The sequence below is a fragment of the Cucumis melo genome, chromosome 12, assembly GCF_025177605.1.
Source record: "Cucumis melo cultivar AY chromosome 12, USDA_Cmelo_AY_1.0, whole genome shotgun sequence".
NCBI lineage: Eukaryota > Viridiplantae > Streptophyta > Magnoliopsida > Cucurbitales > Cucurbitaceae > Cucumis > Cucumis melo.
In genome coordinates, this window is record NC_066868.1 from 18,719,526 (window position 1) to 18,731,542 (window position 12,017).

The window sequence follows — 12,017 nt, forward strand, 5'->3', positions numbered from 1 at the left end:
GTCTACGATGCGCGAATGACTTTCGTCTGGAGCTTGGTGGAGCGAGGACTCGTGCAGTGGTGGAGAATGGGGAGTGCGTGTGATTGGAAAAAATTGGGAAAGAGGAAGAAGATAGGGTTTGAGAGAAAAAATTGAGGAAGAGGAAGAAGGTATTTTCGTGTATTGTGAGAGAAGAAAGGAAATTTAGGGGAAAAAAAGAGGGAAAATATTTGTTTAGAAAAGGGGGAAAAGAAAAATATTTTTTATAAATTTAATTGTGCTTTAATTTTGTTGTTCTTAATGTAAATTAAAAAAAAACAAACATATAGTACTTAAAATTTGAATTACCGCCCATTTTTCTACTCACTTCCTATATCTATTAAAAGTTTTATAGATTCTTTTCGGTTAATAATCTGATTTCACACAATACTTTAATGCCAAACTGTAATGAACGTTAAATTTAAGAAAATATTTACATAATATAACACAATTTCAGATTCTATCAAATGATAAATATTGATATGTTTTTATTAGTCATATTAATAGACAATAATAGGAGCTTATCGGTGTCTATCATGAATAGAATCTAAAATTTTACTATATATCGTAAATATTTTAATTTATTTTACTATATTTAAAAAATGTTAATACGAAAAGTTTGTTTTCAAATATAACATAAAAAACAACTATAATATATAATTATCGTAAAATATCACTAATATACGGAGATCGTAACCGCTAATAAATGACAATGAATGTTACTAATATACTATGAAATTATGCTCCAAAATTACCAATTGAAACAATTTGGTATTAGTTGATCTTTTTTTATTATTATTATTATTATTATTATTTTAAGATTTTAAAAATTAAGTTTATAAAAAAATTTATTTTAGTTTTAGAGAAATCAAACTCTGAATAGAACCTAAACCCAACCAAGAAAAACCAACCGAATAAAAACCCACATATTAACAGAACCTATTTAATTTTTTGTTTATATCATAAGAAAAATTAGATGGATAAAGAACACAACTGTGTACCCATTGATTCAATTCACCAATTCGTTTATTTTGTTTCTTAGTTCTTACCCCTTAATAAATACTTAGAATAACTCTAAACTCCTTGTTTTATCATATATTTTCTATTAACGTTTTAAAAATCAAACTAACTTTTTTAAGTTAAAAATTTGGTTTTAAGGAAACTTTTCTTTTAAGAATTTAGCTAAAGGACTTAATATGGAATGGGGGTAGTTTTGACATTTTTCAAATAATTAAAAAGTCAAGCTTGCTATTTAGAAATATTGGTGAACCTTGTACAATTTCCTTAATTAAATTATGTATAAACCCAAAGCTAATTTACACATTTGTAAATTTTAAATTTTTAGCATATTTTTATTAATAACAGATGATGGTTATGATTATATTTTAGATTTAAATTATATTCACATAGGCTATAGGATCTCACCAATTAAGCAGTCATATATCATATTGCATTAAAAAAAATGTTTTTTAAAAAATAGAACAAAATATAAAAATATTTATATCATATAGAATAATTTTGAAAAACAAAAAAGCCGACAAGCCCACAGCGTGAAACAACAAAAATACCTCCATAGTTAATCGGTCACACACGCTTGAAGAAAATGATTTTATAACAATCTAAACGATCTTGTATTCTTGTACCAAGTCTAAATGATCTTGTACCCTTGTACCCAGCCTAAACGATCTTGTACTCTTGTATCTAGTATAAACAATCTTGTATCAATTCTAAACGATTGTGTACCAAGTCTAAATGATCTATTAATGATAGTGGTCTATCTCTGTTTATTTGGGATAAACAACTGATCGTTTAGATATTAGTATACGATCGTACCAATATCATTTAGATTTTGGACTAAAAAGGAAAAAATAGAATGAGAGGTGAAGAAAAAGAAAGAAATTCTAGAAGAGAAAATGAAGAAATTGGAAAGAAGAAAAGGAGAAGTAAGAATTATGAAAAAATTGATAATTATGGAAGATGAGAAGAATAAATGCAGAGAAGAAAAAGGAAAAGAAGTAAAAAATAGTTTAGCAATAATCAATCAAAATTAAGTAAACACAAATAATGAAAAAGTGATTGGGTTAAGGTAAATATTTAGGAGTTTTTTTGTTATATTTAAAAAAGAGTAATATATATATATATTATATATTAAATTATAAAAATGAATAAAATTAAGGAAGATAAATTTTAAAATAAAGATGAGTTTATATAATATAAAAGAAGAGTATAGAGGGTAGAAGGGGGAAAATCTAAATGTAAACCATAATAACGCAGCCCAACAATAGGAAAAAGAGATATTATATATATCAACATCATATAAACCAAATCACAAGAAGAAAGAGGAGAAAGTATCGGAAGAAGCTGATTAAGAAAGAAATCAAACTCTAACCTAAAACCCACACACACACACACACACACACACACACACATTGATTTTATTTCATTTCATTTCCTGCCCTTTAATAAATAATAATTTTCTTGTTTTATTATCTATTTTCTATTAACCTTTTAAAAATCAAACTAACCCCATAATGTCACATTAAATCATTACATCAACATTTTCTATAGTGAATTTATGAAATCAAATTCATTTATGCAAATTATATTTTATTTAGTTGAATAAATAAGTAGCACACCATCACATTTGGTTTTCTCTTAGTAATATTGGCTTTTGGTTCATTTGTGGGATCATCCCTTTTAATATATCATCACCATCTCCCAATATAGTAAAATAAAAGGTAATTTTCATAAATATATACGATTTGTATAACAAAATAAAAAACTCATCAAACTCATCATGTTTTTAAAATATTTTATGTTTGCGTCTCTTACTCTGCAATTTTTTTTCTAGTCTTTTTCTTTTCTTCTACAATTTTTCGTTTGTCCTTTCTTTTCTTCTTTCTTCTCAATTTTTCTTTTCTTTTTCATCGTCTTTTTCTATTCTTTTATATTTTTCTTTTATTTGGTTCAACATCGTGTACTAAATATAAAAGATGAAAAAAAATCGTGAGATATTGGATACCTAAATTTAAACGATCATATATAAAAAATAGTCAAATGTAAACGATCGTGTGTATAAAGAATCTTAAAAAGATCATGTACTAAAGAATATTAAAAAAAATGGTTTAGATTTGAGTACCCAAATTTAAATGATCTAGTAGACGATTACGTACCAAATCTAAACGATCACACACCGCAAAATCTTGTAAAAAAATAGTTGAGATTTGACTAACCAAATTTAAACGATCTTTTACCAAAATATATTGAAAAAAAAATCATTGACATTTGGCTACCCAAATTTAAACATCATACAAATAGAAACGATCGTGTAACCAAATTTTTTTTAAAAAAATCGTTTAGATTTAGCTAACCAAATTTAAACAACAGTATACCAAATCTAAACTAAAAAAACTTGATAAAAATTCGTTTAGTTTTGGCTATTCAAATTTAAACAACTAAATATAAACAATTTTGTAGCAAAGAATCTTGAGAAAAAAAATGTTAACTCAAATCTAAACGATTGTGTATGCCATTTGTGTCAATTAACCAGGGCCATTTTTTGTATTTCTCATTATGGGTATGTGGGCTATTTTCATTTTCGAAATTGTTCTATACGATAAATATTTTTCCGTTTTGTTATATTTTTTAAAACACCATTATAATAAACTAAAATATTTACAAAATATAACAAAATTTTGGATTCTATCAATTATAGAAACTGATAAACTTCTATTACTGTCTATTAATGTTACATTGTCACTTATAGAAGCATATCAAAGTCTATCGATATCTATTATCGATAGAATCTGAAATTTGGCTATATTTTGTAAATAGTTTGTCAAATTTGTCATTCTTTATAACTCTATGTTTATATAATTATACAACTGATTTTTTTATAAATTTGGTATATCAATTATGCATATGATATTTGTTAAAAATTGGTGATTCATCAAAAAAAACCTAAATCATAAAGAAAAATCATCAAATTGAAAAAAAGAACATTAGAAAGAAATATAAAAATCCTCTATAACAGATGCTTGTTCATCTTTTTGGAAATTTTATTTTTACTCTCCAAGTTTTGATTAATATATATGTTTGGTTCCTAAGTTTTAAAAATGTATCTTTCTAATCTCGGATTTATAAGATTAAATTCATTTTGTCCTAAGTTTTCAGAATGTATCATTTTTATAGGTGCATAAATGGTTGAATGTGGTATGATTCAATACAGTCCAACCCAAACTGAACATGGTTGTACGGACACAAAACCAACCAACCCAAAATCAAATATAAGGTGGTTGGGTCGAGTGAAGTGAAGAGATGTTGTAACAATGGTAGAAAGAGAAGGGAGAAAAAACTAATAAAAACCTTAAACCTATTTTTAAAAACTCAAAGATAAAAATGTAGATTTTTAAATTCAATGACCAAATAGGCTACTCACAAATTTAGAAATTTAGTTGACAGATCTCTATAGTTCAAAAATAATAAATTTAAGAAAAAATATAAAGACTATACCTTGAACCTAATTTTAAAAGTGGTTATAAAAGTTGACAATAATTCTACCGTCTTATTTCAGTCTAGAACATAAAGTTGAAAAGAACACTCAAACTCCTGGTATGTGAATTTGTTTTTATAAAACTAAAGACTAAAAAAAAGGTACATTTTTAGAAATAAATCTGTGATACTTACTTACATAATTAAATTATTAAAATTATAACACTTGGAGAAACAATCATTCGGATACATTTCATTTGCTATATACATAAGGAAGAAAAATTATCTAAATTTAAATATACAATTTTCATCACACAAATGACTGTACAGACCGTTCATGAATTGCACACCTTGTAAGGCTGATTGCAACACAATTACATGACAATTAATTTTATGCATCAACCGACACGCTAAGAGCATTCAGCTCAACGTGTTGCTTACCGTCTTGCTGGGGATGAACTACAACAGTTGCGCAAGCCTCGGCCCTAGAGGATGGGCAGTCCCCGACAATTTGAGATAATGTTATCGAACTCACCATTGGCTTCCCATTACACAACTCGTCTGGTTTATTTTGGTCATTGGAGATGATCTCCCATTCCTCTTTCAAAGCTGCTACTTCCAGACCCTTCTCCACATGACTTTCAATCTCAAAACCTGTTGGCAAGATCACGTAGTCGTTCAGTGGGTCATAGAAGGGGTCGGGATCGCCTGCTTTGAGCCAATGCTTCAGGCTTCGGAACAAACGGTGGTCTCTAAGAACGCGCTGGTGCTCACCAGGGACGCCAACCCTTGCTACTGCATCAAGTCCATCAGCCTGAAAAGAAAAGGCATCAAGGCTTCTGAGAGTTTATCCTACTCGTTTGACCATTTTAGCAACACGACAAAAATGAGCAAAGATAAGCGGCAACATAACATATCAGAAAGCTACATGACTAGAAAATGGATCATAGTTCGCATTGTAGGAAATTATATAAACGATCCGCAAAAAATACATCCAATCATCAATTCAGAATACTAGATCTACGTCCAGACAAAAATTTGATAACTTAATCCATGTTATGTAACTATTTGGTTTTTGGTTTTTAAAATTAAACTTAAAAACACTACTTCCACCTCCAAATTCTACACTACTTCCACCTTATTCCTTCCTTTGTGATCTAAATTTTATCAATGGTTTAAAAGGCCTTGCCAAATTTTGAAAACACAAAAGAGATTTAACTTAATTAGTTTTTGAAATTTGATTTGTTTTTTAAATTTGGCTAAGAATTCAACAATTGAACTTAAAAGGATGCAAATAATTATAAGAAACAGAGGAAATAGGCAACTTCCAGAAACCAAAAAGGAAGTGGTTGCCTTTTTAACAATTAGCAAAATGCATCCAACCATCATTTCACAAGAGCGACCAAACAGGAATAGACCTCCAAGAGATGGATAATGCAAAGAGCGGAATCTCAATCTGCTTCATTATTATTACTTTTTAGGAAAAGAAAAATAGGGTAACAGAACAAACCATTGCCGATTCCACCGGAACTGTCCCATCGCCATCAACGTAAACATACTTGGGCTGAAAATTAAATTATGAAAATTAAATTATGAAAATTTCAAGTCAGCTTTCCATATTCATCTTCAAAACTCAAAGGAAAAAGAGAATTGTATAACATAAAATGGCATTGGTAGCAAAAAGTTATATGGCGACATATCTTCAGGGTTCCAATCCTCGAGTATGTAAGATTATAGTTGAAAAGATGCTATAGAAAGACAACAGTTACCTCAGTGTATCGCAGTTTATGTAAATCAGCGACAGGATTTTCTGCATCTCCATAGCTGTAGAATGAACAATACATCACTTTCAGAAGCCAAACAAAATTTTGACATATCATAAAATAATATGGTCAAGCAAACATGAAAATAAACAAAAGGTTTTGTTTATAATAAATTCACTGAATTTCGTCAAGAGCAAAATGAAGGCTTACCAAACAGTATGTGGAGTTTCAAGACCAGTTGCATATATATTGTAAAACTTGACCTGAGGAGGTAGTTTAGCATTCTTTAAAATTTCCCTCGTCTCGTTTGCCCATTTCAAAATATCCAAATTAAATGGCAGGGGAATATCTACTCCATCATGAAGAATCTGGTTCAAGTACATAGAACTCAATAGTTTGAGAATGCAGACCAAAATCAGAGACCAAAAAATTGGAATGTCTTTGATCTCCCTACGTCAAATAGTAACATCTCATAGACAAGAGGCGTACGTATGTAATTCATCTAAATTCACTCCTAATGGTGCCAAAAACCACTAGCTTTACAGACTTCACTGAATTATGGATCAATTCATTTTGGTAACTTCGTAAGAATCATTGAGAAATAATGTTCTAAAGACTTGTTTGATGATAACTTTCTCGTTTCGTGTAACACATTTATCGTTCCCACATTTATAGAAAGAAAAACTTAAGTACACATAATATTGCTTCTTGTTTCCTTTTCTTTTGTTTTTTTCTTTTTTATTTAAAAAACCAAAAGTATGCTCGATAACCATTGGTATTTCTCGTTCCATCAAATATTAGATTTAAAACATTAAAAATGAACGTGAAAATTAATTTTTTAATCAAACATTAAAAAACAGTTGTCATATTTATTTATTAATTTAATATTTATAAAGAATAATATAGGTAAAAAGTTTCAAAGTAATATTTTTCTTCATATTTTTTAAGAACTGGAACCTGAAAAAAAAAAGTGCTATTTCTAAAATTTGGGTATAATTTTGGGAACATTTCTTGACAATGGGAAACGAGAGATGGCAACAAGAAACAATTGATAGAAAAAAATAAGAGAAAACCAACTGACCCTAAAATCTAGCACAATCTATACTGGCGACTTCAACCTTTAGATGTGATGTACTACAGAGCAAGTGCAACTCACTTTGTTTGTGGAAAGGGATTCTGTCAGTATTTCAACACTTTCTTTAAGTGGGTAAGATTCCAACACATTATGAGAGTTCCCATCCTTGTCATGTTTCTCTCTCCAAACTTCTAGAAGAGGAATGTGTTGCCAATTAAAGTCTGGAGAGCCCATTAGTTCGTAAAGTGATGGGCATTCGATAAGCTGAGGAGTGGAAAAAAACAGTTTTAGTTATAGAGAAACTAAAAACAGGATGAGTTAACCAAACTAGCTAAGCCACAAGAGTATCCGTAATGAGTTTTAATACAGTTTAACAACTAAAATATACAAAATCTGCATAAAGAACAACAAATATTGAAAAATATTCAGCACAAAAATAAAAAAAAAAAACAGAAGAAGAAGAAGAAGAAGAAGAAGGAAGAAAAAAGAAAGAAAGAAGATTGATCCTTAAACTTTTCTAAATGAGACACCACACAGTTAAAGAAAAGAAACCTAAACAACCTTTTCCTGTTCAATTTAACATAAGCATTAAACCACTCGAAAGCTAATATCTACAGACCCACCTAATCCTAGAAGGAACTCTCTTCAATTGTATTTTACTAGAAGAACCAAGCTCAACCGAAGAGTCGGAAGGTAGAAACCAGAGAAAACATGTGCTTGACACTGACACATCAATTACAAGACCAAATTTCTCCATCTTTAAAAATGAAAATTATGAAATAAATATGACCAGGTGAATAATTCTTGTAAGGGAAGAAAATGCAATAAAGTGAATTTCATCCAGTTTCATATTCCTCCTACAAAATTATGTAACTATTCAATCAACGTGAAAACATATAATGAATACCATCATTTTGCCACATACCAATTGGTGCATGCTCCACTTCGATATGAAGAAGTTCTGTCTCCATCCATTAACGAATGACATACCACTCACAAAGGTTGATGTAACATATCCAGGTGCACCTATTAAACCCATATTTCAATTATTAAATTGAGTGCATCTCTAACATCACTTTTAGGATCCACATTCAGACTAGCAATAGCATATGCCAACTACCACCGAAATTTTTTTAAAAGAAAATAAAAAGGAAGATTGGAGGACATTCAAACCACCTTATAACCTATTCACTCACGCAATCAACATTAGAGAAAAGTACATTATAGGAAGATACTTCTAAAGTCTCACCCTGAAATGGTGCAGCAATTGCAATCCAATTCTTCACATACTTCTCAAAAATCTGCAAGAAAATGAAAGAATCTATTAAAATAAGACTTTAAGATGTGCAAAGAATCTGAATACGTGCAAAAAGCAGTTATATACTCCACCCTTCTCCTAAGAAAACAATAAAAGGAAATAAATAAGCAAAATAAACTAGGAAAATGTTTGATGTAAATAGGGTGACAAACTTGAGAGGAGGGCTTGCAGCTCCTTCCCCGCTGCTCAGATTTTGTAAAATAATTTATGGGTACATAGTATGCCCCTTTTCTGTATTAGAATTAGCTTTGTAAGATTTTTGAACGCACCCCCCCCCCCCCCCCCTCCCCAAAAAAAAAAAAAAAAAAAAGAAAACGGAGGATGGTTCACCCCTAGGAGTTAGGATGAAGGTGGTTACAGATGATTGTACATAATAATACGGAGAATGAGAATTTTTACTTTGCTGCGCAAGCCCATGAAGCATTTCACTAAAAGACCGCCCATCGAATGACTTATGACATTAATCTTTTTTCCTCCCGAAGCAGTATATACTGCCTCCAGTTTTGCAGCTAAGAGATCCAATGTTTCTGGCAACCTAGAAAAACAGGCCAAGCATAAGTGTTCAAGACCCAAAACCACAAACCTAAAAGGATTTATAAACGCAAACAATCTATAACAAGAACTGAATAAGGAAATTCATAAAAACAACTTCATCATTTACATTTTTCCTGTACTTTCAAAGCAGGAAAAAATGATGTATTAATAACATAATCTGAATTTTAGTTGATACCTGTTACTTTGGCGAAAATCATATCCAAATCCAAAAAGTGTTTTTCCTTCTTGAAAACCCCACTTGGTCATTTCAACAATCATGTCATGGAAATAGTAAATAGAATCGCATCCAATGATCTATGGTGCAAATAAAAAGTAAAAATCTTGTTCAGTCCACTACGTACAACTTTCAACTATCTTAGTCTGTTAATTGAATAAAACAATCAGAAAAACATTTCTCTCCTGAAGTGAATAGTGTTAAGAATTTGAACAGTTCAAAGTTTTGGGATAAAATATAACCACATACATGTATATTCATTGATACTATATTTAAAAAACAAACATTTACCTATGCTTGAACATAATCATATACAAACAGACTGTTAAAAATAAATAATGTACACGTCTTAGTGTGGACATGCAAGTGAAGAACAAGAGAAAATTATTAGATCTTTCATTTAATAATTTCAACCCAATTGCAAAAAAATTCAGAGTAAAATATATTTAAACAGAAATCTGCAAATAAATAAGACTTGAGAGTATACCATGTCAGGGTCCAAAGTATCTATCGCATACAATCCATCTCTCTCATCCGGAACTCTAATTTTGATCTTGGGATCAAAACATACAGACTTACCTGTTTCACTAGATCATGTTAGTTGCATTGGAAACAGAAATTGAACACCGCCAAACTTTTCTCTTTTATGGAAGATGGGAAATTTTATAATAGTCAGAGAATGTCAGATTTCAGAACTAACATTATACATCATAATTGAAATGAGATACTTGGGGTTGACAATTGAAAGCATTTTCTCATACCACATCACAAGAATCAGGGTACACGGGAAAAAATTGTTTTAAGAAATTTCAAATCATAAGTGTGTCATGAACGTAATCAAGATAAATGAAAGGATGCGGCTTAAACCTTCATGTTGCACGTTTATTAATGCACAATAAACATTTCACCATAATCACAATTAACCATCACTCAATTTTGCTAGCTGTTCATTAATGTGATATCCACATCCAGTTGATCCCAACGTCAACAACAGCAGACTAGCCAAGCCTAGCAAAACTAAATCCTTTCCCAGCAAACTGCTTGACAAGTCCACTCAATCAGTTTGAGTAAAATTGGATAAAGCTAGTACCGAATAATAACCACATTTTCATTTCAAATAGCGATTAGTTAACAATACATCCTTGCAAGATCTCTTGAAAACAAATTAGAATGAGCTTGACCAGAATCCATTTCTCCTTAAACCAGAATTGAATATATTTGTGTTATTTATTAAAGATGTTCTCACAACAAAATTGATCATAGTGGAATTATAACAAATTCCGGATATTATATGGCCGTCTAAAATAGGCTAAAGCTAGAGTCTGAGCAAAGTTTGAACACTGTGATAAACTACAACTACATTGATGACTTCCATCTCATTGTTTTCGCTCAAATTCCAAGGAAACCCAAGGCCTAAAGCAAGAGTAAGAAAAAAAAAATCAAGCACCAAACCTATCTAAAATTTATAAAGAAAATAAATTCCACAAGATATGTAGAAAATTAGTTCAATAAGATTACCAGAAGTGGGATCGTAAAAAGACCATAACTCGGTTCGCAATTTAGAATCAGCTCCGAATATCCTGACCCAAACTCGCTCCTCTTTGCCGGTATCATCATTAACCGCATTCAAGATGGAACCAGCAACCCCCGGCACTAAAAGAACAGGATCGAGATTGGGATCGACGAAGGGGTCAGGCTTCTTGATAAGCTTCAACCACAACTCAACGGACTTTACAATCTCCTCCAATAGCAGAGCCATGGCAGTTAAAGCTCCCTGCCTAGGTGAAAGTGGAGGCCAAAGAAGGAGGATCGGAGGGGAGAAATCCGGTCAACGAAAGCCGAATAGTTGGAAGAGGAAGAGGGAGAGGAGAAGAAAGAGGATGGGATAAGGATTTGGGGATGTTTGAAGCGAAAGAGTGTGAAATCTTGGAGGGTAATCTAAAAGGAAGGATTAACTAAGGTTTGTCCTGATTTGCAAATGATTGAATGAAGGTTGTGGGTCGATGGCCAACACGGCTCCACCTTCTCTTCTCTTCTCTTCTCTTCTCCTTCTCCTTCCGCCTTCTCCTTCGATGAAACAAGAAATCCAATCAATTAACTAACCTGTTTGACCCATTTTCTCTTTCTCCTCTACTGTTTATCTCTTTTCTTTCTTTTTTTCTTTCTTTCCTCAATAAGACATCTAATATTTTCTGTTTTGTTTTTCGCTAAATACCAATCTACACCCTAAACTATTACCATTTTTAACTTAAAAATAATAGCATTCAACTTTTACCTCAATTTTATCTAAATATAACCATTTAAACCACAACTTTTCCCAAAGTCAAATTAATAAAAACACATAAGTTTAAGTTTTAAATTGACGCAGTTATAAAAGTTTAGAGTCTAAATTGATACAACTATTAGTCTGAGGTTTAAATTGATAAAACTCTCCAAACTAAAGATCTAAATTGATATTTTTCCATTTGTTCTTTTCATTTAATTACGGAATTGCTAAAACTATTTTCAAATATGGTTGTGTATCAAATCTATCAACAATAAACCTACAAGTGATAGGTAACAATAATAATAATATTTATTATT

At 30.7% G+C, this 12,017-nt stretch overlaps 1 protein-coding gene across 1 annotated transcript; it reads right to left on the bottom strand.

Annotated features, from left to right (window-relative positions):
- Window positions 1-4,704: 4,704 nt before the first annotated feature.
- On the bottom strand, window positions 4,705-11,601 carry LOC103498271 (lecithin-cholesterol acyltransferase-like 4). The gene is made up of 11 exons (XM_008460827.3): window positions 10,953-11,601; window positions 9,922-10,013; window positions 9,396-9,514; window positions 9,065-9,200; window positions 8,597-8,648; window positions 8,273-8,373; window positions 7,429-7,611; window positions 6,483-6,640; window positions 6,279-6,333; window positions 6,020-6,073; window positions 4,705-5,323 (listed from the first exon to the last, which is right to left on the bottom strand). The coding sequence occupies exons 1-11, from the start codon at window positions 11,191-11,193 to the stop codon at window positions 4,901-4,903; spliced, it is 1,614 nt and encodes a 537-aa protein (XP_008459049.1). The 5' UTR covers window positions 11,194-11,601; the 3' UTR covers window positions 4,705-4,900.
- Window positions 11,602-12,017: the final 416 nt, after the last annotated feature.

Excerpts from the sequence above, each read along its gene's own strand:
- LOC103498271 (XM_008460827.3), bottom strand. The coding sequence starts at position 11,193 with ATGGCTCTGCTATTGGAGGAGATTGTAAAGTCCGTTGAGTTGTGGTTG. Across the intron at positions 6,334-6,482 it reads GAAACTCCACATACTGTTTG|CTATGGAGATGCAGAAAATC; the intron begins GTAAGCCTTCAT and ends TTCATTCTACAG. Across the intron at positions 6,074-6,278 it reads ATAAACTGCGATACACTGAG|CCCAAGTATGTTTACGTTGA; the intron begins GTAACTGTTGTC and ends TTTAATTTTCAG.